The sequence below is a fragment of the Lathamus discolor genome, chromosome 10 (assembly GCF_037157495.1).
Source record: "Lathamus discolor isolate bLatDis1 chromosome 10, bLatDis1.hap1, whole genome shotgun sequence".
In the NCBI taxonomy this organism is placed as follows: Eukaryota; Metazoa; Chordata; class Aves; order Psittaciformes; family Psittacidae; genus Lathamus; species Lathamus discolor.
In genome coordinates, this window is record NC_088893.1 from 11,914,841 (window position 1) to 11,941,816 (window position 26,976).

Below are 26,976 nucleotides of genomic sequence, written 5' to 3' on the forward strand. Positions count from 1 at the left end.
TGTATTCCTGTTACATCATTCTTATTTTAATGTTACACTCCCAGCTGCATGCAAGGTATTGCAAAAACACAAACACATCATTGCTTCCTAGAGCATACAGTTAATTCCCATAAAACAAGTGTAATAAACATGAGAATATATAGAACAGTAACTGTGTTACACATCAGTAATATATAACAGTAGAATTGGGCTTACTTGTTTACAGACTCAGCAGCTCAAGATACAGGTACATAGGGACAGCAAACAAGCGGTTTGGGTGCATAGTTTAACCACATGCTCTCATGACGGGATGTTTGAGAGCTTGATAATACAGAGTTAAGAATCACTGGAATGATTCATAAAAAAGGCTAATGTGGTCTAAATAATATATATTGGCATCCAGTAAGGCTATAGTTTCATTAACCAGTCCCATTTTAGTTTCAGCTGGAAATGCTGGCCTATACAGAGAACAGCACTTAGCTATATGTGCTTATTTGAAATTTATTTATATTTTCCCAAAAAGAATTTTTCATTAATACAAATAGCTCAGTACTGAAAACTGTCTTAGAAACAATATAGCTGACAGAATGAAACCTGGATGGGTTACTTGCAAATAAAGTTAGCGCAATATGCAGTATGTAATATGAAGAGGGTCTTAAATTCAATTAAGCTGTCCCTCATAGTTTAGTGGTTGTCTAAATTGGACAAGCTGCCAAATGTAGCTTAAACAGTGCAAGCTGGAGCTGAATCCATTAAAATACTGAGCAAGTAAAGTAGCTTTTAAACTTCCAGAAAACAATATCCAATTCTCATCTGATGCCATTACTGGAGTACAGTAAAGCAGTCTGACATCTTCTGCTTCTGTACCTGGCAGAGTTGAGAATGGTGGTGAGCAGCGCTAAGCTACCTGGAGATGACTTAACAAACTAGCACAGCAAGTGTGGTACAGTTCTTGATTTTCACCAGGGCTCTGCATTTCACAAGAAAATTGTACCTGAAACAGTATTTAAGAAACTGCAGCTATTTTAATGACCTGGCAGCTTAAATTCACTTTTATGACTCATATAAACCTTATATTAAAGTGACTAAAATCAGGCAGCAAGTTAAATAGGCAAATACATTACATTTAATAAAAACACCTTTAAAAAGTTGAGTTTCTATTGCCAGAAACAACTGCAAGCAACTAAGTTATTTCCTAGCCATCATGGTAGTAGCAATAGTCATTTCTTGACTCTATTGACTGTCCTGCTGCCTTTTAAGCAGGGATTTGTTTGCCCCTGCACTGTGAGCACAATTCCTTCATGAGAAGTTAAAAAAGAACTGAAAACTCTTTTCACACTCCAGGAAGCTTAACCAGATATGTCTTCCGTCTTACTTTACATTCAAGTGCTTGTTATATGTAACTATTTTTCTGTTTCTTTTGCTTAGTTCTATGTCTGTAACACGCTTGGAGCCAGAATTGCAAGCCAAGATCCAAAAGAACAGCCCTGAAGTAGAACGTGTATACTTTAATAAAGGGTTATAATTCAAGGAAGGGAAAGTAACTTTCAAGGAGGATCTTGTGACCTTATTTTTGAACTCTGTGCCAACGTAGTTGAAGATAAGAGCTCAGTTTAACTTGTCCTTTCGTTAAACAACTTTGATCATCTCCATTATTTTATATTTAAAGACTTTCTTCGTTGTAGTGTTTAAAATACGAAAGGTCATTTTGTCCACTTTGGTATCAATTAAAAGTTTAACCATACATATCCAAAAATGTTTACATAAGCTCTCAAGCAGCTACAACAACAAACAAGCACACAAAAATACATGCTATTATATTGGATTTGCCACCTATTCCAGTAATAGCAGGGCAGGGATTTCTCGATAAAAAGTCATAGAGCAACTGAACGAAGTTGCCACCCTCTGCCAGCAGCAGGACGGGGAGCGGAACGTGACAGGAGGTTGTGCAGGAAGGGCTTTTTACCAGGAGGTTGATTAGGTTGTAGGTTTTCCCGGTTGGCACAGAACCGTTTCTTTAAGGCAGATGTTGGAGGAGCCTGGAGCTTCTGTACAGTGTGGTACTGTTCTGCAATACAAGCTGCTTTCTTCCGCAGGTCTAGTTTTACCAGCATCATGTTGTTCTGCAGTTCTGCCAGTGTTTGGTCCTGAGAAAGTGAAGGCAACAGATATGTGCATTGACATGACAAGTTGTCCAGCTTCTTGGTTACTATGAACTGAAGATAATAATCTGCCTTTGCCAAAATTCATTAACTGGTGAGCTAAATAAGGCCATGTATAAAAGCTTCTACTGTCAACAGTGTAGCAGTTCAATAACAAAATAGAAACAGTAAGGCTAGGAAAAAGCTGAATCCATCCTTCTGCAAATATGCTGCCATAGCAACTGTGATAGAGTGAAGTGCATAAGGAAGTGAGAACTCTGAATTCTCCTGCTTTAGGTGTAGGCTGTCGGCTGAACATTAACAGTTTGGGTCTCCTCTGGGAAGTTAAATGTGCAGGCTGACTCAGCCATTGGAAAAAATCAGCAGTATACATCCCTTGGCGTAATAGCATATATCTAGAGAATGTAATTTTTATTTGCAGCGTCAAGAACCGAGGTTATTCTGCTGATTATGGCAAAGCACATAGAGTAAATCCCCCTGTACAACCACAACAAAACAGAAACATTACCTGTCTAGCCAGAATGTCATCACATGTACAGAGGACTTCTCGAAGTTTCCCTGCACTTGTGCTGTGGCAGCATGCTCTTTCTGCGGACTGAAGAGATTCCCCAAGTTTCTGTAATTCTGAACGCAGCAATCTGACATTCTACAGGAAGAAAGGTTCAACATGAGAGCTAGCTTTGACATTGCTGTGCAAGCAAAGCCACCCAAGGGTAACTCAGACATGCAGGACTGAGGGAGGATTCCATTTAAGGGAGGTACACTGGGATCCCAGGTAACAGAGCCTTCCACATCTCTAGTAAAAGTTTTCAGACCCATTTCAATTTCAACCATTTGCTTAAAAATCTGGAAACAGCAGCTCCAAACACTGTTAAACTGGCAACTGCCTTGCCCTGCAAGTGTTCCTTTCTGTAACAGAGATGGAGTTACCTTCTGTCCATCCTCCAGCTTCCTGTCTACATCCACAGTAATGGGTCTGGCGGAGGGAGGTGGCTCCAGCAATTTCTGGTACTTGCGCAACTCTAGGAACCGACAAAAAGCAATGAGCAACAGTACTATCATAAGCTTTCAGTTTTTCTGAAGACTCCCCTTGAGATAAGCTGCCACAGGCAAGCCGAGAAAAGCTTTGTGCAGACGTGCACAAGTGTTCCAGGCTTCTCTCTTTCAATTATGCGGAGGAACTTCAGAATTTGAACTGGGATATGATCCTGCCCTCAAGTCCACTTTCACATGAAAATGCAGTGAAACCCAGAATAGTGGTTTCAGGATGTCTGAATCCAGTGTGCTTACTGATAAAATGTATCTCTAACCCTTTATAAGGGCTGCTCTGGTGTAGTTAAGGACCAGTGTAGCATCACTGCCTTACCTGCTGTTGCAGTATTTAACTCCATTTGACATTGCTCTAGCTTTGCTTTAGTATCTTCCAGCTCCTGTTGCAGAGCACATGAGGTAGCTGCCACTCGCTTTGATCGGCGCAAGCTTTGTCCCAAGTCCTTTTGCTTAGTATCCAAGCTCTCCATTTTTTGTTTTGCCTCCTGAAGAGCAGCTTGGAGTTCCTCAATCTTCTCATCGCGTTCCTTGGAAAGCAAGTTTGTTCAAATAGTCAAGAAGATGATCTTAACACAGCTTTACTGAAACTTTCAATGTCTTTTCTTCCAAGAGGCTTTCACAAACAGAAATTTTACACACTGGACCCAGCCTTAGTGCCCTTTCAGTGCAAAGTGTGAACCCATTTTCTAGGAGCCTAATCCACTTTTTTTACAGCCTCTAGAGATAAGAGGGTTTTTTTAAGAGTTGGCATCTTCAGAGAGGTCTGCAGCAAATCACAGAAACCACTCAAATGCCATAGCATGAGAAATACAGATAGGCCCATGCCCATCATTATAACTAAGAGAAAAAAAAAAGAAATTCACAGATCTTGTGTTAATCTGAAGGAGTGCAAAACAAGCAACTAGCAAAAAAATGAAGGGTTGAAAGAATCATGTTGAACAAATAGATGAGTCAGAATGGCTGAACAGTAACTTTCAGATTAAGGGATGAAAACCTAGTCACCTAAATAAAGCAGTGGACAAGAAGCAAGAATTGTGGCTCAGGCTATCCAATAATCCCACAAAAAGCAAAATCTTTCAGTTTGCTTAAGTCCCCTTCCTGGATTCAAGTACCCCAAGGCCCTCTCAACCCAGTGCCACTTTCCTAATGTTTCATTGCCCTGAACACACCTGGATCATCTCCTGGTAATAGTCAGTGAGTGATTCCTTCAGGTTATTCAGTTTATCCTCATACAGTTCCTCCAGCAGCTCCTTCTGAGTATCCAAATGTTGGCTACAAAGAGAGCAAACAACAATGTGTCAGGGACTGGCAGTTCTTGGTAGCATAGCTCACCTTTAACAAAGGGAGGGAGATCAACATAAGCTGTACCTGCACCACTGCTCCTTCTGCCGCATGTGCTCTAGCATCTCATTGCAGATCTCCTCACGGAGACGCATTTCTAGTTGCAGCTTCTCCTGCCGCTCTTGCACCAGCAGTTCTCGTGCAGCTTCCACTACACGCAGCAAGTCCTGCAAAAAAGGCACAGACCCCATTGCCCGCACTGCACAACAGAATTGAAACTTAAATTAGGTAATCCTGTATCTGTAGGCTAAGGTGACCTAGGTTTAAGATTCTTTAAAAGCTGTTCTTGATCCTCTGTGCATGACAGCTGTAAAAAAAAAAAAAAAAAACAAACAAAAAACACAGCCAACCTCCTTCTCATACATGGAGACATCCGCTTCATCCTCACTGTCATCTCCTGATTCCACTTCATCCTTTGCCATTGCCTCTGCACCTTGGCTGGTTCGCCTGTTGTGCTCTTTGATGATTGATTGGATGGATGGAAGTTCCAGCTTTGTGGGTGGTACCTGAACAAGCTGAAGGGGAAGAGGCCATTATTACTAATCCACAAAAGAAGCTGCACAGCCTTTAAGCATAGCACTTCTCTGCAGCCTGTTAACTCTTTCAGTTTAGCAGAATCTGGAAGTACTGTAAAGGTAATAATCCACTGGAGAAGCATAGGAAAGATTTGCAAGCATTCCCCCTGTCTTGTGATGGAAAAGGGCTCACTCTCAAGAAGCAAGATGTATCCTGACCATGAGATGTATCCTGGTCTGTGCTGCTTACCTGGCTAGCAATGGCTGAGAACTTGGCTACATACAGAGTTTCATCATATGTAGATGCACACTGGTTAATGTTGACAATCATACAAGAGCGCCCACGTCCAGTGAAGAAACCCTGGAACACGCGGGTTAGCTTGCTGTCCCGGAAGGGAACCATGGTCTGCTTCAATCTGTGGGGAGAAATAAGAGTGAGCCCATAGAAGAGAACAGCTTCCCTACATCCTCCCTCTGGAATTTTGGATACTCACTTGGACTGCTGGTTCTGGCGGAGGGCAGCAATGCAGCGACCCAGTGTGTGGAGAGAGGTATTGATGTTGTTTGCTTCTTTCATTCGGTCCCCATTTTTCTGGTCTTTGCAGCGCTCTGACCCCGCAAGGTCACAGAGGGATAACCTGAAGAGGACACAGGGGATATTCACATGAGCTACTGGGTTTGTCCTGTTCTATCAAGGTGTAGAATTCAGACACCCTGCAATCCCCTACACCCTGCTCACCTGCCCGCCCCACAAGGGCACAGAAAGCACTTTTAGGGTGTATGTGCTATTGCTGGACGAAAAGGCCTACTCTTAAGTGTAGGGAGGTTAAAAAAGGTAAAACCAACATGAGCTTTGTAGTGTCAACTTCAAAGGCCCTTTGCCAGTCCTCAGGACAGCCACTTCCCAGGTACTGAGACAACTACACGTCAGGAGCAGGCATTGGTAACACTCAAATCAGCCCTGATGCAGGTGCAGTGTTACTCACGTTTACCTTCATTCAAAGAGCTTAAGAACTACCTCAAGTTGTACTCCGCAGTACTCCTCACAAAATTCTCAGTCAGTTCCAAGAAGAGTGGGAACATTTACTCCACATGCTTTCAACAAGTCCTTCCTCAAGATATTTCCCATACCCAGCATTCATGGCAAAAGGCAGGAAGTTGAGTTCACAGAGAACACCTTCAAATCCTAGAGCATAAAACTTACTCGCTGATTTTTGGAACAGTTTCACTGCCACCTTTTCGCAAGTGCAGGATCCGAATGGAGAAGACACTGTGACTGTGAAGAAACAGGCAGATGTTTTAAAAAGAAAGCACAACCTTTCTCAAACAAACTCCGAGATGCCCTTCAGAATTGTAATTCCATCTAAACAACCTCCCTCCCCCTTCAGACCTTCGACTGGAGTTCTGGTTCATGTGGGTGCTGGCAAAACTCTGATTTTTCCGACCCAGTTTCAGGAGCCTCCAGGCCTCATCAGCATCTCGGACATTGATCCAGTTCAGATCTGGAAAAGCAGGCACACATTGGGCAAGGCAGTCAGGAGACTATTAGCCCCAACTTCATCACTGCATTTCCTTGCCACTAGCAAACTTAACATTCCTATAAATACAGACATCAGAGACCTCTGAGGGGCAGCCATAGAGGGCATCCCCAGCACATCGCACTGCTAAGCCACACACCTACCCAGTCCCTCAAGTCTCCCTAGGAAGCCAGTAATATCCTTTGGGTAAATCTACCTTTCACGTAGGGGTTGCCAGTCTGGTCTTCACAGAGCCGCAGTGTCTGCCTCTTGCGGCTCTGGCCGGATAAAGCTGGTTCTAACAGGTCATAGATTAACTCATTGTAAATCTCAAAGAAGGAGACCCAGATGGAGAACTGCACATCTCCAGTGTTAGTGAGTGAAATGCGGTCCAAGTCAGCCCAGCGAGGGCCCATCTCTAGAGGAAAAACAAAGGAGAAAAAAAATCATGACTGCAGCTTTTCACAAGTACAGCCTGAAAAATTTAGCCAGAGTGAGATGTCTTTCTCCAGCAGGAACACTACCGCTGACCCAAGTTATTCTGTGTACCTCTTCTCATTTGGACCTACTCTAATGCATGTTCGCACTGAGGCAGCCTAAAATCTGTTTAAAGAGCATCCTTCTTCCTGTGTAGGTACCTTTTATGTCCATATTCTTGAATTCAGAAGTATAGGATATTTCAACCATGAACTCTTCTTAGTATAAGCGACATTTAATCCTCAATAATCACTCCATGCTGCCAATACCTTCCAGATGAGCTGGTCATTCCTAAGTTTGAGAGTCTGGGCACAAGAGCTCAGTGCAACATGTCACTTCAGCACCTTGCTTTCCAGCTATACCCATCTCATGGCATTCAGCTGCTCAGTAACCACACCCCTTGAATGAAGTGGTATGAAATAACTCTCCATTTCACAAGGGCTGGTTATTATGCAGCAGTGAATTCTTTGTATGTATGTCTTGCCAACATACAAAGTTCTTCAGCCGTAACATCCTTATCTTTCAAAGGGAAAATTGGCAAAACAACAGCACCTTTCCTCCTTTACCCACAACACAGCATCCAAATAGCCATCACTCTTTCTTCCCCCACCCTCCAATAAGAAGCAGGTAGTACCCAACAGGCTTCCAGACATACCTTCTGTCTGGCTGACATCTGAATGGTTGGTGAGCTGGCTAGATGAAGAGAGGCCAGCCACTCCACTGTCAAAACTGCCACTGGCAGTGGCCTGGAGCTGAGATTCAGCACTGTGACTCCTCTTCATTGGTGTTAACAGCTCCTCCTGGAAGAAAACAAAGAACATGAGCATGTATGTTGTATGACACCATCCTTCCCCTAGTATTATTAAACCTAAAGGCCAAGTGCTTACCTCCCACAGACCTCCCCGCAGCATGGTCTGTTTCTTGGTCTCTTCCAATCGCACCTGCTTGCTGTCCAGCCAGATCACCTCATTGGAGAGGAAGGGCTTCAGATCCATGCCTTTGTACAGTTGGTCCCCCACACTGTTGAAGATGACCGCTAAGGAGCGAGGCAGAATCCCCCCATCTTTGTTGCTTCCTGAAGCAAGAACAGCAGCAAGCTAAGGATTCACATGTAGAAGCAGACAACTCCTTCAACAGGCTCCTAACACCTAGTGTTTTCCTTACCCTGAATAGTGTGAGTCTTCCCTGAATTGGTGATGCCATAGGTGTAAACCAGCCAGTTCTGCCCATTCAGTACATCCTTGACCACCTGCTTCATTGTCTCATCAAAAAAGAATTTCTGCCCTACATCTGGTCCAAAGATCTGCGAACAAGATACATGAAAAATGGCTTCATGTAGATCTTTCCTATCTTTTGACTGCTAATAGCTGTTCAAGTAATACTATGTAGATCTTTGTTCCTTTTACTAGCCCCACATCATGAGAAACAGGCCCACCAGTAATTCCAGTCCAGATCATTAAAACAAGCTGTTCACTTCCTTAATGCAGTAATATCTGATATCACTATAGCCTCCAGTGTGTTTAGAGCCTCAGGATCAAAACAAGAAGTTGGTATTTGCTGCCAAAAAAAGTTGTCAGGATCAGCTTAAAAAGAGAAAAACTAAGGAAACAATAACAGAAGCAAACAGAGGGTTGTTCAAGACCACATAGTTAATGCAATGCGTTAGAATCAGTGCACATTAGCGAGCCAGCTTTCAAGCTGTAAGGATGGTTTAAGCTCTGAAGACTTCCAGGTGGATTGTCCCAGTTACCTACCTGGGTGAAAGAGAACCTGTGTGCTGCTTGTCCCACTCCACGTTCTGTGCTTCGCATGGTGAAGGAGTCCTTAGGGGCTTTTAGAAGAAGGGTCTCCGAATTCTCAATGCAGACACAGCCCTAAAGAACACATAAACCCCTTCATCGCATTAGTTTAAAAGAGGCCTTAACATAAATAGCAAAGGATAGTAGCACCTCCCAACAAGCACACAGGCAGCCAGCTCAGAGACTGCTTCATTCAGTGTCTTACCTGGTCTTCTCCTTTTTCCAGTTCTGTAGATTTCAGAGGACGAACTCTCAAATAGACCTTTAATTTTCCATCACTGTCTTCAGCTGCAGGCTGCAAAAATCAGCACAGGTTAAGCACAGCAGCCAGAGATGCAGTTCACAGCCTCCACCAAAACACTACAGGAACCACAGCACGAAAGACACGCAGCTACCCCAACTAGTGCTCAGGAGCTAACGGACACTTCTCTGTCCCAAAATCCCCAGCAATACCAGAAGTTTTCTTAGGCATTTCCAGTCACACTAGTGTTTCTTTTAGCTAGTGAATTAGACCAAGAACTTGGAAGACCTAACAGCAAAACCAGTGGCCAGACGAAGCACCACACTAAGAGGAATCATGTGAAGAGGCACTTCATAGTGCAGTGCTCATAACAGGAACTGCTCCCCCAGAGCAACATTTCATTCTAGCCTCTCCTGAAGAGTGTCTGTTGGCCCTGCACCACACCACCATTGTACAGAGACACAGCAGCCGCAAGTCAAAACACAGCCCTGCTTGTGACTTTAAAGGTCCAGCCTCACCTGCTGGGAGCCCTCAGGATTTGGAGAGATAGCAGAGAACTCCGACAGCAGGTCCTTGCGCACATCAGCCCCAAACCCTGTTGTTGTGGATTCAAGAACAGGGGAAGCTGCAGCATCATCATCAGAGAATAGCCCCGGGGAGGCAACTGCTTGCGCCATCATGCCTCAACACAGCTCCTGGAGAAAAAGAGGCACAGTGAGGACAGGGTGATGTTATAGTCTGAGTCCAGACTCTGGTCCCCACACATACACCCCACTACAGTCTGCCCCCCACAAACTTGGGCTGTAAAAAGAAACTATCCTTGCGCACACACCAACACAGGATACCGCTGCGAATGCACACACGCACGGGACCCCTGCATGCACAGACCGCCACATGGCGTCCAGTAGACATAACACGCACAGGCCGCATATGGCTCCCACGCAGGCCGCCCTCCACAATACCCCCAGAGACCACAGCTTCTTCCGAGTTACACGGGGCTTCTCGACCCAGACCCAGACCCAGACCCAGACCCAGACCCAGACCCAGACCCAGACCCAGACCCAGACCCAGACCCAGACCCAGACCCAGACCCAGACCCAGACCCAGACCCAGACCCAGACCCAGACCCAGACCCAGACCCAGACCCAGACCCAGACCCAGACCCAGACCCAGACCCAGACCCAGACCCAGACCCAGACCCAGACCCAGACCCAGACCCAGACCCAGACCCAGACCCAGACCCGCTACTCCTGCGCTACCTCCTCGAACTCACCTCCGCGCGGTGCCTGCTGTTGGGGTTTCAAACCTCGCCGCCAGCCTGCGCCGCCAATGGGAGCCCGCGCCTGCCCGGCCGCCAATCAGAACCCGCCGTGGGGCAAGAAGGGGCGGGGCTTAGGCGCTCCGCCTTCTGCGCGGCTCCCGTCGGTCTTTGCGTATGGCTCCGCCCTGCCTCACCTCAGGCCGGGCGGGCAAGATGGCGGCGGGGACGGGCAGTGAGTGTGGGGTCTGTCGGGAGATGCGGCGGGGGAGCGATGGCGGCGCGGCTGGGGCGGGAACGGGGCTAAGGGAACGGCCCGAGGGGAACCGAGGGGGAGCGGCGGTGCTAACGGTGGTGCGAAAGGACCCAGCCAACGGACCCGGGAGGGGCGGGGCTGTGGCCCGGGAGGGGCGGGCCGGACGCCTGGGGCTGGCGGGGCCGCTAAGTCCGTCCCTTCCCGGCAGAGCACAAGCTGCTGAGCGCCGGCCCCACCGAGCCCTGGTCCATCCGCGAGAAGCTCTGCCTGGCCTCATCCGTCATGAGGAGCGGAGACCAGAACTGGTAAGCGGGTGGCGAGGACGGTGTCCCGCTGTGCCGCCGTGTATGCGTGGATATGGCATTCCTGGGGCTGTGTGGGGTACCCTAGCGCGGCTTTACACTGTGCTGGTTCCTTGCCTAACAGCTTAGTTTTTAGCACTTGTGCTTTCTGTTCAAAACAAAGATGGAGGTATTAAAGGTGGAAGTATTAGGAGCATACCTGGACAGTGTTTTTGCTTCTTTTATAACCACTGCGTAAAAACAGCAGCGTATTAAACAGAGCAAAGAATGAATACTGGCACAGGCTGCCCAGAGAGGCTGTGGCTGCCCCATCTCCGGCAGTGTTCAAGGCTGGGTTGGATGGGGCTTGGAGCAGCCTGCTCTAGTGGAAGGTGTCCCTGCCCATGGCAGGGGGTTGGAACTGGATGAGCTTTGAGGTCCTTTCCAACCCAAACCATTCTGTGATTCAGTGTTCATAAATTGGAAGAAATGAGTTGTGGTCAAGAAGGATATTTTATAACAAATTTTTGTACATGGCATTTGAACATGGAGCTCTGGTTTGCTGCCTTTTTCCCTTACCAGAGTAAGGTTTTTGTGGAAACATGGTGGTGTCGTCAGAAGGTAAAAACTTGCTTTTCAAAGCAAGGGAGTGAAACTGTTGTTTATGTGGTGCAAGCAAATATTCTTGAGTCCAAGGGCTGTACTTGAATAATTTCTAAATGTAACAACTACTTGGAAAGTTTGTTGTATTCATAAGTACTAGGGCTATTCAGTGATGAATAAATAAATAAATCTAAAGGCTATTCAGTCATTGAATGCCAATGAATGTCAAGACAGGTCAGTGTTTTCTCTGCGTGTTGGTTGGGGAAGAAAGTAAGTTGACAGCGACTTGCCATTTCTCTCCTGCAGGGTCTCAGTCAGCAGAGCTATCAAACCTTTTGCAGAGCCAGGACGCCCACCTGACTGGTTTTCACAAAAGGTAAGGTACTGATATTTGGATCTTGGAAAAGGTGAATTCTGCATGGGATAGTTAATACAGCTGCCTAAAAGAATGCATTCCTTGTTCAAAAAAAAAGAAAGTAAAATTATTTAAAATAAAAAAAAAAAAAAACACAAAAACCAAAACCACAAAACCCAAAAAATTTTGCTTGCATCATGTTAAATACTTTTTCCTATTTCTGAAATGAAATCTGAGCTTACAGTACAGTTAGATAAAGTTAAGAAAAAGACAAGAATGGTCAAAGACATGAAACAGTTTCCTTGTAAGGGATGGCAAAGTAAGGTAGAATCCTTACCATAAGAAGAGGTAACAGGAATATGACAGATGCCTGCACAGTCAGAAGTGGTATGTTGAGGATCAGTAAGAATTAATAAAGTTTAACTCTTCAGTTCTTTGTCTAGTACAAGGTTTAGAGGCTATCAGGAGACTAATAGGAGGCAAGTTGGAAGCAAACCTAAAGAGATTGTTCTTCACCAGGCATGTAATTAAGCTGTGGAATTCCTTGCCCCAGGAATTTGTGGGTGCCCATGTATTTTGGTGTGTCCTGTTGTTTGGGCAAGCACCTGAGATTTTTGTTGCATAAAGGACAGGAAAATACCAAAAGAACTAAGGGAGGAGAAGTTCAGTGGTTTAGGTTGCTAACTGTTCCTGTTAAGCTGTGAAGATGGCCTTGATAGAATTATCCGGCTTCTCCATTAAAACATTTTTGGTTCACATTCACAGACAGAAACATTATAACAGCTGCAGCTTCCCTAGTCATGCTTGCTTTGATTTCTAAACTGTTAGATGAGAGCATCTGTTCTTTAGCTTTGTTTTGAAGATCAGCCTGGGCAGTGCTGGAGTAAGAGAGTGAATACGCTCCCTCACTTTGAGCTACACTAAATTATAGCTGGGGGGAAACTCTGGAGAACACTGTCACATGTGTTCATAAAGTGTTAGACCACTGAAGGAGTATGTGCCCTTAGGGTTTGTTGTTAGGTGTTTGCTGCAGCTGACTCTTTAGTGTACTCTGACTTTCTTTGTTTTCTCTTAGCACTGTGCATCTCAGTATTCAGAGCTCTTGGAGACTACAGAGACTCCCAAGTGAGTATAAAGTCTGGCACGAGTGCAGCAGTTTGGGGTAGACTTGTCAGTTCTTATAGCAAAGCATGTGGTACTGCTCCTCCTAAAGAAGTGTAAAGCAACGAGGAGATGCAGTTGTGGTAGCTGGCATGGGTAGGATTCCAGGTATGGCAGATGGGAAGGATTAACAAGCCCAAGATCTTCTTCAGAAGACGCTTCCTGTATCTTTGTCTTGTCTCCTCTTCATAAGTATTTCAGTATTATGTGGTTCAAAAACTATGTACTTGTTAGCGTCTTCCATATGCCCCTGCTGTTGTTCCAATACGTGCCTAGATAACAGGGGCCTCTCTGCCACAGCTCAGTCAGTTACAGTGTGCATTTTTGGACTTATGCAGAGAAAGGAAACATTTATTTGGCTGGAATAAAACACTACATGTTAGTCTTACTGATCAGAAGTTTTGCACATAAAATTATCACTCAGAATAGAGATAGAAAAGACAGCAGGAGTGGGAAGAGGAAATGGTTTTTGTATGTCTCTGTTTTGCAGTAGTTTCTTACAGTTTTCTTACCAGTGCTTTCACTACAGCTTTATGGTCTCAGATGTTTCGCACTCCTAACTCCACGAGTTTTGTTTTGGGACTTCACATCAAATTAAATCAAGGGCAGGATGTTTAAAAGTAGTATTTGTTTGTGGTAGTGCTGAATGATCTTCAGCACTAGAATTGCAAAGACAAAGGGACTGAATTATGGAGGGTCAAAAAATAGGTGTTTCTTCATGGGCAGAAAGAAACTTCTCTGAAGTGGAATGATTGATTTTTTTGCACATTGAGAATGTGCAGTGGGTTTGCATCTTTGATCTATTCCTGAAATCTTTAACTCTGGACACATTTAAAAATTAGGGTGGGGTTTTTTTCAGAACAGATTGTTTGAACTTGCTGTTCAACATCATTTAAGGCAAATTGGAAGAGGTGGATTTTTTTGTGTGCATGTGTCAGGAAGGACAGGCAGCAGCCACTTACGAAAGGGGAAAGTTTTCTGTATTTCATGTCTGAACTGGTTTTGGTTTTCTCTTACTCTAGGAGAAAACGTGGTGAGAAGGGAGAAGTTGTAGAAACTGTGGAAGACGTTATTGTGCGGAAACTGACTGCAGAACGAGTTGAGGAGTTGAAGAAAATCATTAAAGAAACACAGGAAAAGTACAGGTATGTAGCAGAGGAGCTGCGGTGCACTCGAGAGCCCTGTTTTGGAAACGTTGCCTAAGTGGGATGATGCTTGGGATGAAAATGCCGCTTAGAGTGTATTGTTCAGTGATAAGTAAGATTTCCTGATTACAGGCAACTCAAGAGGGATGCAGAGCTGATCCAGGCTGGACACATGGATAACAGACTGGAGGAGCTATGCAATGAAATTATGATGTGAGTTATTTAATTATTTCCATGTTATGCTTTCTTCTGAGTTTGTAGTTCTCTGACACTCTGTTAGCTGTCTCTTGCTCCATATACTTTGGGTTAAGAGAAACGGGGCAGCTGAGCTGATGCTTTGGCCTCTGAGGGTGGACTTCAATTAGCCTGGAGGGCACCAGGTTGCGTGGAGCGTGGTTCGAAATGTATCAGTACAGAGCTTGCTGGTGGCTTGCAATGTCATGCTTGCCTCCTCCATTTTGATAATCAGCTGGCAGTGAAATTTTCTGCCGACTGTGTTGTTCTCTGACTGGCCTCTGACTCTGCTTTGCTCCTCAGAGGAATTGAGCCTGAGACCACAGAGGCAGTCCATTGTTGTCTGGAGATAATGGGGTGGGGTTCAGAAAGCTCGTTGCGGAAGAGGAACTAAGGGGAAGTGAGACGCTCTGTGACAGTAGGCTTTGGTTCTGTATGCAGAAAGAAAAAACTGGAGGAGGAGGAGGCAGAAGTCAAGAGGAAGGCTACAGATGCTGCTTATCAGGGTAAGCACTTTTCCCCAGAGAGAGATGCATATATTCATAAGAGCATTTGGGAAAAACTTAAATCTTGTTAAGACCTGTTGGGAGGAATTCCTTGACCCTGGAGTTGGAGAGAAAGGCTGTATTCTCTTTCCAGCATCACACTTGTAGCAAGGCAAAATGCAGAGACATCTGAGAAAGGAACAAGTTCTGTAGAAAAGGTATATCTAAGAGAAAGCGGGATTAGGAAGGAGCTTTCCGAGTGTCAGGCTTTTTACCCCTTTAGTTTTCCCTATAGTTTTACTATTGTCTGAAGAGAAAAGGAAGATAGATTTGTTCTGAATATTTAATTAATTTATAGCTCATGGGGCAATTCAGTGAACTAACCTGTTGGTGGTGTGGTACAAGAAATTCCCACAATACAGATTGTCTTCCTGGGGTTCTTTAAGATAAAGTCAGAGGTAACTGTTAGGGACTGTCCAAGTTGGCTTCATGGGATCTCACTGTTCTTTTCTGGTCTCTTCCAGCTCGTCAGGCCATTAAGAATCCACAACGACGGTTGACAAGTGTGATGGTTCGCTCCCCTGCAGGCTCAACCTCCCCAGGGGGAGACTATGCTCTGGGAGATCTGTCTCAGCCCGCTGTGGATGAGGCCAGTCCAGGGGTAAGGATCCTTATCATAGTAAGAGAGAAAGACCAGTTTGGAACATGGGGCTCTGCATCCATTATGGAGAAGGAGCCTGTAGAGACTCCCTTGCCTTGTTTTGCAGACTTTTTGCTGTGGTAATGCTGTAGTGTGGTTGATGTACACTGCTGCTACGTGCCCTCTTCAGTGTCTGTGATGATCAGGTGCCTGGATCAAAGGCTGTGTAGGGGCATCAGTGGGTTGGCCATGCAGTCTTCAGTGTGTGCCTGGGAAGTGGCACTACAGGGCAGGGAAAGGGTGAAAGCATATGCCTGGAGTAGGTGCAGTGAGTGAATGGAGTAGGTGTCTGTGGTGTGCTGGATCAATGCTCTAGGGGGAAGGAGCAAGTGGGGCTAGTCCGTGTGGTGGAGTGTGGCTTTGAACAGTGTGGTTTTTCTCTTTCTCAGGTCACTCCAGGGACATTGCCCAGCACCCCAGTTGCCTCCTTCATTGGAATCCCTGACACCCCTCCAGGCTCTGCTCCCCTGGATGCCCCTATGACCCCAGTCACTGATGATTCACCCCAGAAAAAGATGCTAGGACAAAAAGCAACTCCGCCTCCTTCCCCTCTGCTCTCAGAGCTGCTGAAGAAGGGCAGTCTCCTGCCCACAAGCCCCAGGCTGGTATGGAGCTCTCTGCTCATATATGCAAAGGCTTTTTTTAAAGCATACAGGTTTTTGGTGAGAGTCCCAACAGAAGTGATAGGTGAGCAATAGAATTATTCCTGTGAGCCACAGAGGCGGGACCCTTTCCCAGCAATACTATAGTGCAGGACTGCAGGGAGCATTCAGCATATGGGACTGGCTATCTCCCTCGGTTGTAAGGAGTTGGAGTTGCAGGCTTTGCTAGAGGAAATCGTTCTCTCCAGGGGAGGGAGGATGTTAGTCAGCATCATCCCAGTCAGCCTCCATGGAGGTTTTCTTGATTTCTGCTTTGGGCTCGCAGTTCTTTTACATCTTGGCCTAAAGTTGAGTTTCAGTATTTGTAATGAATCTTAGCATAGGAGTAGGGAGTCCTTTAATGGAGTTTATGACCAACATTGAAGTGCTTTGGTTTTCTCCTAATTGTAGACAGTTACTAAAATCACTTCTCGTGTTAGTGACTCTGGAAATCTTAGGAAGGTGACCATTGCTGACACTGTTCAGAGCCCAGTCTGAAAAGAACAGCCATCAGCCTGCCCATGGCATGGATTCCTTGTCTTAGTGTTTGTGTGATGGAAAAGGTGCATTGCTGTTGACTTCCTTTTCTAAATAGTCAGATTTGGGGTATTTTCTATTCGTTAGTTCGAGTAAATGTTCATGCGTTCTATGTTTGCATGGTGCAATGTAACACGGTACAGCAAGGAAGGGCTGTGGAAGACTCTGTTTTCTTTGTAAACCATCTGTTTTCTTTTAAGCAGGTGGCTTACATCTGCTTCAAGGTTAATCATAGGTTTACTGTGTCACATTGATAGAGTTACTTTCCACTTTGGTGCTTCAGTTTCCCTCAACTCAAAATAAGGGATAATTCCATACCATCTAAGAGGGATAGAGAGACTGGTATCTGTAGAGGATTGTGAGGTCCTTGAACAGAGGAACTAAGGTAGAGCAGATGATGTATTTGGCCTAACTTCAAAGGAGGGTGGCACTGCAGCTGTATTGTAGCTGAAGAAGAACAACTAATTTCAGGCTTTCATGTTGATCACTTCTGTGGGGGCCTCAGGCAGGGACTAGCTGGACAAAAAGTGCAGGAGAAATGCTGCAAATGATGGACATACTTATGGAGGTGCATATATGGCAGAGAATCACTGAGGTGATGGTGATCTTCAGGATTTTCAGTTCTGTCCTCCTTTGGCAGGTTGGTGAAAATGAAATGGCAGTGGCTTCTGGTCACATGAACAGCTCAGGAGTCCTGCTGGAGGTAGGAAGTGTCCTGCCAGTGCTGCACAGTGGGGAAATGCAGTCGGCACCTGGTGCTGTCCCTGCATCTCCTGCTGCTTCAGGTAACTTGGGACTCTCCCTGTACACTTCTCCCTTCAGATGTACCTTCAGACTATTCTATGTCTATGTCAGTTCTCTTTGGAGAGAGATGAAGGACATCTGTCCTGGCTGGTTTGGGGGCTGTATGAGTTGTATTGCTATTTCTGTACTCCCATCCCTCTCACCCCTCTCACTGTTTTTTTTTAAGAACATCCTTATGCTTACAGAAGAAGGAGTGCCTTGATCTAAAATCAGTGAACAATTGGATTTGATTTGATCCTAGTCCATGAAGTCTAGTTTTTCTGGGTTTGACACTAGCTAATATTGGGCATTTCAATGTAGAAACAAAGGGCTAAATGACAGGGAGTTGTGTGAGGGGGAAAAATGTGTCAAACTGCAGCTCCCTGTGAACCTGGTTCTTGTGTCCTACCTCTGCTTTAGCTTAGAGGCCTGTTGAGGATTAGGCTACAGTGGACTGTGAACTCCAGAGTAAGTTCCACAGAGAGCAGGGTGAGAGGGACAGTGCAAGAGTCCTTGCATTGAGCCTTTTCGGAATAACCTGCCTAAGGTTGAAGGTTCTTCTCAGCTCATGCTAACGAGTGGTTTAATCATATTGTCTGCAACTGAGCATTTATGCCAGTCAGTCCTATATAATTCCATATGAATAATCTCACTTTCCTCATCCATTTCTATTCTTCAAGACCCATTAATTTGGTCCAGACAGTTTGGTAAATTCAGACTGGAGGTTACTGCTAAGATGAGTGGCAACCTTTATACAAGAGGAATTCTCCAGGAAAGACCTGCAGAGAGATTCCCTCTGCTCCCTTCCAGCTCCTGTGATGACTGTTTGTCTTGGCTCACCTTATGTGTTTCTCTCAGCACTGTTTTTCAGATTTCCTGTAATTGTATTGGGATGAGCCTTTGGAAGGGCATCTCTCTGCATGTGTGGCTTAGCCTCTGCAGCCGTTACATTGAACGCAGTGTCCCGTAGTCTTTATGGTTGTCTCAGACTGCACACACAAAACAGTTGTGCATTTTGAGGTGCAGGTTCTCCATATAGTTTTTTGGGACCATTTATAGGTACCTGTCAGTGTCTTTTTCCCAAAAGAAGCCAACAGACAGTGAAAAGCCCAGTGGTGTCTTTGTGGACTTGAGTGGCGGCTGCTTCTTGCTCATGTGCTTTTTCCCTTCTACTTTCTGTTAGGTGCTCCTACGCTTTCCCGGCTTTTAGAAGCTGGTCCTGCACAGTTCACCTCACCTCTTGCTTCCTTCTCCGCTGTTGCCAGTGAACCTCCAGCTAAGCTCCTGCCACCCCCAGTAGAGCCTGTGTCCCAGGCTACAATTGTCATGATGCCCACACTGTCAGCACCATCCGTTGTGCCACCAGCTGCAGCTCCAGAAGGCGTAGCCACAGGTGCGTTCCTGAACTACGCATTCATAGATCCTGCACTGCTGGGAAGCAGAACTTCCTTGGGATCAGCACTCAGCAAGATCTCAGCTGGCTTTTTACCACCCTGGACTCACCAACCTTTCAGCTGGAGTAAACAGATGGTTTTAAACAGGATTTGCTGGGTGGGGAAGGAGGGGAAGGGTTTTAATGGTGTGTTGCTGAATTGTGGTTCAAGGGCTGGAATCTCACTTTGTCTCTACAGTGGGAAAGCAAACCCTTGTTTGTCTTTTATTTTTCTAAGCCATGCTGTTGTGGGTGAACCTGGGATACTTGTGGTTGGTCTTATCCACTGCAGTATTTGTGTGGGCTTGACTTCTCCAGGTATGTCTCTGATTGACACTTTCATTCTTGTGCAGTGAGCCAACCAGAAGCCTGTGTTTCTATGGAGGCAGTGGCTGATTCCCACACTGTGACAGTGTCCATGGACAGCAGTGAAATATCCATGATCATTGATTCCATCAAGAAAGAGTGCCTGGGTTCTGGGGCTGGTGGTACTGCAGGGTCTTCCAAAGATCACTGCATGGATGGGAAAGAAGACCTGGATTTAGCTGAGAAAATGGATATTGCAGTGTCCTATACAGGGGAAGAGCTGGACTTCGATACTGTTGGAAATATTATAGCCATCATTGAGGACAAGGTAAACAGGCAAAGCAGAATGACAGTGCCTTTTGCTCCACATCCAGTTAGGTTAATGTCAAGCAATTACTGTTCACCAATCTGATTAGTTTAGACCAGCAAGAAAGTAACTATTGCAAAATGCACATTCTCACCATCATTGTCCAGATCAGTAGGAAATGGCTCTGTGACACTACTGCTGCTAGTCTACTACATTTAGCCTGGTGCTCCTCTTCAAAGTGCAGAAAGAGATCTCTTTCTTCCTCATGTTGGGTAGGGTTTGGGTCATGACTCTGGCAGACAAATGAGCACTTCTTGCAGCACTCTCCAGGACTGCTGTATTTCTGGAACTGGAGCTCCACAGGGAACTCCACAAGGAGTGATAAAAGTCTGGCTGTGGAAGGCAGCTTTGTAAACACCGTACACCAGGTTTTCGGCAATTGTCTCATTACCAAATAACATAAACCTTTTTTTAATCTCTTTTTCTGACCTTGGCCTGTATTGCTCTTTGTTTTGGCATTAAAGGTAGACGACCACCCTGAAGTCCTGGATGCAGCAGTTGTAGAAGCTGCTCTGTCTTCTTTCTGTGAAGATACGGATGACCCTCAGACCCTGCCTGGCCCATGGGAGCACTCAATTCGTCAGGAGCATGAGAAACAGGCCCAGATACCCCAAGTGTCTGTGACTGTGAAGCAGGAGAGACTGGAGTGTGAGGAGCCAGAGGCAAAGGGAATTCGAGACCTAATGGGCATTGGTGATCTGGGATCAGAAATAAAGACAGAACCTGCAGAGCAGGAGCAGAATCAGCTGGGCCCTGAGGAAACTATAGCAGCAACTGCAAGAGTGACAGAAACACCAGAACTTCGAAGTCAAGAGATAGAAGAAGATCAAAGAGCAGCTGTAACAGTAGGAGAGACTTCTGAAATCGAGATAGAATCGACCAAGGGAGAAGACATGGTGCACAATACAGTGAAGGCAGAGGTATGTGGGCAGAGAGGCTGTCTGGAACTGGTGTGGGGAAAGAAAGGAGAAGTTGTGGCAGGTAGGAGAGAAGTTTAGAGGAAGGATGACTGTTGGGTTGAAGGTATCCCTTCAATGAATGTGACTGACTGTTTTCTTTGGAGTCATGCTGCTGATCTGTTCGATCTGCAGAGAAGCTCTCTGCTTTAGGCAGTACCTTTGTGTATCTCCCCCCCCGCCCATGTGCAGAATTGCTGTTGGGAAGGTGCTCAGTGAGCTTCATATTGCCTTGAGTTAGGTTAGAGTGAGTGAGATGTGCCCACACCTTCACTGAAGTAAGCTGACACAAACATCTAGATTTGTGCATTTCTCTTCCCTCCAGACCCCACCTGATGATGATTCATCCCCTCCACAAGTCCCAAATGTGAGTGAAGACTCCTCACAGGCTGATGTTCAGCACAAATTTGAGCTGTCAGGTAACTTAATTCAGCTAGGAAATCTTTTACATGCAACATTATTAGCTGGATAGTTGTCAGTGATCTGGTTCAGGTTTTTTGGGGAGGAGGGAGAAAAGATATGTGTAGGAACAGTATTAATTACTGCAGGACAGTAGGTATTGGTGCAGGAGCTTTTGTAGGAAAGACTGCTTTGGAGAATCAACCTTTGGTTTTCTTTCATTCACAGAGTCAATGAAGGAGGAGGCCCAAGCCCTATTTAGGAGTCAGATGAAGGTAATTCTCAATTGGTTGTATTCATCTTGAGTGTATTAGTAACATCTTACTACTACTGCTTCCTGGCTCCCATCTGCTGAAAAGCAAAGCTTATGTTCCGCTTTCTGCACTGAGAAGTGGGCAGTTTGCAGCTGGAGCTAAAGGGGAGCTTGCTTCAGGCACTGTGAAGCTCTGTGTGTGTTTCTGTGTCTGTGGGGGGAGGCAGGGCAGGGTAGAGTGGGATTTTGGGAAAGTGCCTGTACAGCTGTCAGCAGCATAGCAAGAAAATCACTGCTGAACTATAGTTGCTTTGGAGGCTCTAGGTTGCTGCCATAGCTGGCTGTGCAGACTAATGAACTTTGTGTTTCAGGATGGGCAGGGTGAAGAGGATGATGAGGATGGTGCCAGTGAGGCTGCCAGTTTGGAGGAACCCAAAGAAGAAGATCAGGGTGAGGGATATCTGTCGGAGATGGATAATGAACCCCCCGTGAGCGAGAGCGATGATGGCTTCAGTGTCCATAATGCACCTTTACAGTCTCACACGCTAGCCGACTCCATCCCCAGCAGCCCAGCCTCCTCACAGTTGTGAGTATCAGTGAAGTTCTCAGGCACACAAGTGAAATCCCACACTATTTTGTGGGAGGAACATAGATTTCCCGATTCTGTTTTGCTGGCTGCACAGGTCCAGAGGGGGAATTTGTTGATGATTTGTCTGGGTCTCTGCTTGCAAGTGCGCAGGCAGCACTATAGCACCAGGTCCCATGGATTAGTGTAGGCATGTCAAAGGCAAAACAAACCATAAGGTGTCTGCCATGAGGTAGTGTGCAGACTCCTGAAGGAAGTTCTATTCTTTTCTTCCCAGCTCAGTGTGTAGTGAAGACCAGGAAGCAATACAGGCCCAGAAGATTTGGAAGAAAGCCATCATGCTAGTTTGGAGAGCAGCAGCTAATCACAGGTGGGTTTGATATCTGGAGAACCAGCAGAAAGAAGTGACTAATCCTGTACAAGTTTACACTCTTCCTTCTTGGAGGCTCACTGGGTTACAATGAATCATCCTGTTAGCACACAAATAAACACGAGAGCATAAACCAAACATTTACCAGCGAGGAGGACACTAAGTGAACTCCTTCTTTCCACAGGTACGCCAATGTCTTCCTGCAGCCTGTAACTGATGATATAGCACCAGGCTACCACAGTATTGTGCAGAGGTGAGTCTCAGCAGTGTTCCCATCATTTGAACTCTGTATATTTGCACATTTGTGTAAGGATTTCTGGCAGGAACAGTGTAGTTTTTAGCTGCCATGCAACTGCAAAACTTGGAAGATTATTCATTTCTGGCATGATTCAGTCAGAAGCAGGCTTCCCCAAGAAAAGGGTTGTCTTCAGTAACAGACAGGTATCTTTACACAGCACTATCTTTGAACAAAGCACACTGGCTTACGCATTATTTTTTTTTTTATCTGTAAGGCGGTATGTGACTGATCTGCTTTTTCCAGTTTCTGTCCAAGGGTAGGAATTCCAGAGACTTATCTTCTTTCATGAGCATTTTTACTGCCCCAGATAGCAGACTCTTCTGGAAGAATTACTAGAATCTCCTCCTGTCCCCCAAAATCTCTCCTAAACAATTCAGTGGCTGCAACTCTAGCTCTTTAATGTCTCCTTCATTGATGCCTGGAGAAGGCAAATGCCTCTCTGAGGCATCTGTTGGGGTGTGTTTACTGTTCATAGTAACTGCTGGACAGCTTGGGTCCTCTGACCAGGGCCTTGGAATTCAGGAACACAGCCTGTGCACGGGGAAACCTGTTTGGCTAAATTAAGTAGGTGATCTAAGTAGACATGGTACTGTCTGCAAGAGAGTGGGTAAAGAGTTAGATATTTGTGTTGCTATTTTTGACTGCATTTCTTTCATAGGCCAATGGATTTATCTACCATCAAAAAGAACATTGAGAATGGGCTGATACGAACCACAGCTGAGTTCCAGCGGGACATTATGCTGATGTTTCAAAATGCAGTTATGTACAACAGCTCTGACCATGATGTGTACCACATGGCTGTGGAGATGCAGCGAGATGTCCTGGAGCAGATCCAGGTAAAGTGCATCTGCCTTAGCCCATAAGTATGGGAAAGACTTATGTAACACCACAACTATGCTCACAGTGTCTCTGAATGAAGCAGTTTCATCTTTCTCTGCACCTCTTGTGCTAGCTCAGATGTCTGGTGAACTAGATTGTAGGTAAGTTAGATGTAACACAGCAAAATTTCTCTTAAGGTTCAGCCCAGACCAATTTCAAATCTTAATTTCCATCAGGGACATGCTTAAGCCAGCAAGAACCAGGGTGTGGTTGAGGAACAGAAACAAGCAACGAGAACAGTGAATGACAGGGGATGTGATTGCTTCTGGTGGCTGTGCTGGTTTACGCTGGTACAAAGCGTACATGAAACTGTGTCTTGTGAATATATGCCATTTAAAATGGCTTGTGAAGTAGAGTGTCCCAGCTTGTAGTGCTAACACAGTTTGAACTGGGGTTTTAGAGTTCCTCAGGGCTTGGGGCTTCTGAGGTAATTGCAGGAACTTATTCTGAGTAGCAGACAAGGAACTGAAACTGCCTCTAACCCAGTCATTCCCAGCCTGTGGTTTGTGATAGTTAACTGACACGCACTAACTGAGCTTGTTTTGCCTGAGTATCTTAACAAAGTATGGTTTTCTTGCAGCAATTTCTGGCCACACAATTGATCATGCAAACATCAGAGTCAGGGATAAGTGCAAAGAGCCTACGTGGGCGTGACTCCACTCGTAAGCAGGATGCTTCAGAGAAGGTGAGGATGCTGCACTCTGTGAAGGGCACTTGAGATCTTTTGAAGAACCCCAAAATACTGCATGAAGTTTCCATACCAAAGGGAGAGAATGTTTTTGAGATTGCAGTGGCTCCAGCATCTTCACACAAACAAGTTTTTCTTTAAATGTGTCCATTGATGAGATTTCAGCTCTGGAGCTGTACATCATCCCAGAGGCACATCTCATGAGTTTTTTCTGTAATCCAGATAGTTCCATTCCCTGTTTTTAAAAACAGGTGATGAAAACTATAGGGAAATAAACAGAGTATTGGAAGAGGCATAATATGGCAGGATGGTGAAGGTGTAGAGAATTGGAAGAGTAGCCTCTCCCCTGTCCTTCACAGTCAGATTTTTAGAACCAGGGAATCGCTCTGGTCTGGTTTGCTGTGTAAAATGCACCAGAGAACCTTTGACTTCCGCACTGATCTAAACAACAGCAGCCTAAGTTTGCTTGGTTTTTTCTTCTGTAAAGACACATCAAAAGTTGATTAAGTGATCTCAAGTGCTGTCAGCTACTGCACATAGCATTGCGACAGCAAGGACTGCCTGCTTAGTTCTAGTGGCAACTGCACAATGCAGAAATTGTTTGGTAGACCAGGCCTTGCCATGAACGAGGGAATATCCCTTTCCTAGCATTCTGACTCTCTCAGTATCCCTCTTTTGTGCATTTTTATGTTCCTGCTGCATAAAACTGATGCCATGCGGGAAGGGGAGTGGGGCACGTGTTTCTCTATGCTGTTGTGTGGGCTCAGTGCTTCTATGGCATGTGCATTTCCATATCTGGTATCTGATACGTCCTTCTGTTTGGCCTTTTAACAGGACAGTGTCCCAATGGGCTCTCCTGCCTTCCTTCTCTCTCTCTTTGTAAGTATTGAAAGGCTGCAGCAGGTACTGCAGTACTGCTGGCAGTGTGCTCTGCTCTTTGGGTGATTGCTGCACTGTCACAGCATCCTTAGCATTGCAGCGGTGTGTTTAACTTAGGGGCTGTACAACTGGGATCATTAGAGAGGAAATATCTTGGTCCCTTTCTCAGCATGGGTGAGTGGGAGGGGCTTCAGTCTTCTGGTTCCAGGTGTTCTCGTTTTGTCATCTGCCTTTGCTTTCTTCCACAACTTCTCTCCTGCTTTCTTTCCATGTAAGTGGGAAGACAGACCAAGTGGTGCACTACTGTAGTTCCTACATCTCTTATGATTATACCACTGCCCCTTCTGCACGTTCGAGACAGTACAAAAAGTCTTGGGGAAAGCGAGGGGTCATCTGTGTACTCCTTTATCAATCATGGTCCAGAAAGCAAATAAGATACTCTGCAGAAATATCTTGCTCTGTGCCTGTGGTGATCTGAAAGTGTTTGGAAAAATATTCCCTCCAGGAAACTCCAAGTCTCTGAGTTGTGGGGAGGAGAGAGGGGAGGAAGATGGAGAGTTGGTTTTTCTCTCGCGTATGTCTAAAGACAGAGGAGTACTCCAGGAGAGTCAGCATGTCAGCCAGAGAGAGAGGGCAGCGGATCAAAGGAAGCTCTCAGCTCGCCTCCTGCTCATGGAAAGGAGCTGTGCGGAGAAACTAGGGAGAAACTAGGGAGCCAGGGTCACTCAACTGGAGGAGCACTTCCCGTAGGGATCAGCAGCTGATAAGGTAGGTTAGTCAGCAGTTTCCTCTTCCCATCTTAAGAGCCAAGCTAGCATCTACTGCTTAGGAGAAAGCCTGCACTGTACAGGCTCAAAAAGCGTCTGTCTGGGTGAGAGCCTTATTGCCTCTCTCTGCCCTGGCTGCCCACAGTGCACAGAGATGCTGCACATCCCAGCACCTGTGCTGTGTCCAGGGTGAGCTTTAGGCAGGTCTGCAGGCAGGCTGTCTTAGGACAGCTTCCCTTAGGAAGCTTTCCTGTTTGGAAGGTATGAAAACTTGTTATCAGATGCACAGTTCTTTACCTCCCCAAGTGCTGGAGGAAGTGTTTTGTGTTTTGGGTTGCGTAACTCTTGTTTGCCTTGTCACTAGGATGGAGGCACCAGAGGGCGTCGCTGTGCCATTGAGGCAGACATGAAGATGAAGAAATGATGCTGCAGGGGAACAGAAAACCCCAGCACCTGGCATCCAGAGCTGGAGTGCAAGCAAGACGCTGTTAACAGCTGTTGGAGGAGGAAGAAAAGCTGCAGGTCCATTCCTGGGACCTGGCCCACCTTCTTCGCTTGCCCCTCTGGAAAGCAGTGTCTCGTCGGAATGTGTAACCCAAAGAAACTTCCCTGGAGGGGAAGACTAGCCCCCCTGCCTGTTTTAGGGCAGTTGTCTTGGGCTTCATCAGTGTTCTGGTGTTAGCTAGCAACTGGTGGCTTGTATGTACTGTAATGTGAAGTGTACAGATTTTTACTAGTGATGTGTAAATGTGTATGTATATTAAAGTCTGGGAACAAATCCAGCGTACAGTGTGCAGTGTACTGAACATCACAGCTCTCTGCAGTGAGGAGCCCTGGTTTTGTACAAGTGTGCATACCTGTCTCGAATATCTACAAATATAACTCTCTTCCAGTTATCTATGTAGCGCACAAGCATGGCAGAGCTTTGACATTAGAAACAATCCATCAATCATGGGTATGTTACATCATGCTTGGATGGAGGGGAAGATTCCGTGCTTGAATGTTGTGAGAACATGACGCTGTGGTGAAATGGGGGATATATTTGTGTGAAGTTAAGTCCTACAGTCTTGTCAGAGCTTTCTTTAAGAGACCAATGTATTGAAATGTACCTTACGTTTTTTCCCAGAGATTTGTGAAGAGTGAAAATCTGTGATTCTAGCAGCTATAGGCAGGCCAGTACCTGGTTTCACAATTGAGCTCACAATTGAACTGCTCTCTACTGGAAGTTAAGGTTCTTTTCCTCAGCAACATGGATGCTTAACTGAGGTTCAAGTTC

At 45.7% G+C, this 26,976-nt stretch overlaps 3 protein-coding genes across 11 annotated transcripts in view; 2 read left to right on the forward strand and 1 right to left on the reverse strand.

Annotated features, from left to right (window-relative positions):
* Positions 1-1,530, forward strand: part of SFXN1 (sideroflexin 1) — a 43,357-nt gene extending 41,827 nt beyond the window's left edge. For all 5 annotated transcript variants that reach the window (XM_065690765.1, XM_065690766.1, XM_065690761.1 and 2 more), the window contains one exon: positions 1,408-1,530. In XM_065690765.1, the coding sequence (XP_065546837.1) occupies positions 1,408-1,504 (97 nt within the window). In that variant the 3' untranslated portion in view covers positions 1,505-1,530. The remainder of the gene's footprint in view (positions 1-1,407) is intronic.
* Positions 11-10,432, reverse strand: KIF20A (kinesin family member 20A). 3 transcript variants are annotated; one of them, XM_065690757.1, is made up of 19 exons: positions 10,355-10,432; positions 9,600-9,776; positions 9,046-9,135; positions 8,796-8,915; positions 8,206-8,344; positions 7,929-8,116; positions 7,697-7,841; positions 6,782-6,982; positions 6,438-6,549; positions 6,252-6,323; positions 5,542-5,685; positions 5,298-5,463; positions 4,883-5,047; positions 4,560-4,699; positions 4,361-4,463; positions 3,508-3,718; positions 3,072-3,163; positions 2,650-2,787; positions 11-2,126 (listed from the first exon to the last, which is right to left on the reverse strand). In XM_065690757.1, exons 2-19 carry the CDS (start codon positions 9,759-9,761, stop codon positions 1,854-1,856), a joined length of 2,661 nt encoding a protein of 886 aa, XP_065546829.1. In that variant the 5' UTR covers positions 9,762-9,776; positions 10,355-10,432; the 3' UTR covers positions 11-1,853. The 3 variants fall into 3 exon arrangements, with proteins under 3 accessions (XP_065546829.1, XP_065546830.1, XP_065546831.1); XM_065690758.1 differs by lacking the exon at positions 10,355-10,432 and adding an exon at positions 10,323-10,341; XM_065690759.1 differs by lacking the exon at positions 10,355-10,432 and adding an exon at positions 10,003-10,024.
* Positions 10,433-10,519: 87 nt separating this feature from the next.
* BRD8 (bromodomain containing 8) lies at positions 10,520-26,478 on the forward strand. 3 transcript variants are annotated; one of them, XM_065690754.1, is made up of 22 exons: positions 10,520-10,574; positions 10,804-10,900; positions 11,786-11,855; positions 12,910-12,959; positions 14,018-14,140; positions 14,273-14,353; positions 14,816-14,880; positions 15,384-15,520; positions 15,949-16,164; positions 17,378-17,522; positions 18,704-18,913; positions 19,306-19,586; positions 20,090-20,545; positions 20,907-21,000; positions 21,209-21,255; positions 21,605-21,819; positions 22,097-22,189; positions 22,374-22,442; positions 23,146-23,323; positions 23,947-24,051; positions 24,889-24,933; positions 26,065-26,478. In XM_065690754.1, exons 1-22 carry the CDS (start codon positions 10,556-10,558, stop codon positions 26,122-26,124), a joined length of 2,856 nt encoding a protein of 951 aa, XP_065546826.1. In that variant the 5' UTR covers positions 10,520-10,555; the 3' UTR covers positions 26,125-26,478. The 3 variants fall into 3 exon arrangements, with proteins under 3 accessions (XP_065546826.1, XP_065546827.1, XP_065546828.1); XM_065690755.1 differs by lacking the exon at positions 18,704-18,913; XM_065690756.1 differs by lacking the exon at positions 15,949-16,164.
* The last annotated feature ends 498 nt before the right edge of the window (positions 26,479-26,976 follow it).

Excerpts from the sequence above, each read along its gene's own strand:
- BRD8 (XM_065690754.1), top strand. Across the intron at positions 20,546-20,906 it reads ACAATACAGTGAAGGCAGAG|ACCCCACCTGATGATGATTC; the intron begins GTATGTGGGCAG and ends TCTTCCCTCCAG. Across the intron at positions 21,256-21,604 it reads TATTTAGGAGTCAGATGAAG|GATGGGCAGGGTGAAGAGGA; the intron begins GTAATTCTCAAT and ends TTTGTGTTTCAG.
- KIF20A (XM_065690757.1), bottom strand. The coding sequence starts at position 9,761 with ATGATGGCGCAAGCAGTTGCCTCCCCGGGGCTATTCTCTGATGATGAT. Across the intron at positions 6,324-6,437 it reads AACCAGAACTCCAGTCGAAG|TCACAGTGTCTTCTCCATTC; the intron begins GTCTGAAGGGGG and ends GTTTCTTCACAG. Across the intron at positions 5,464-5,541 it reads CGCCAGAACCAGCAGTCCAA|ATTGAAGCAGACCATGGTTC; the intron begins GTGAGTATCCAA and ends TTCTCCCCACAG.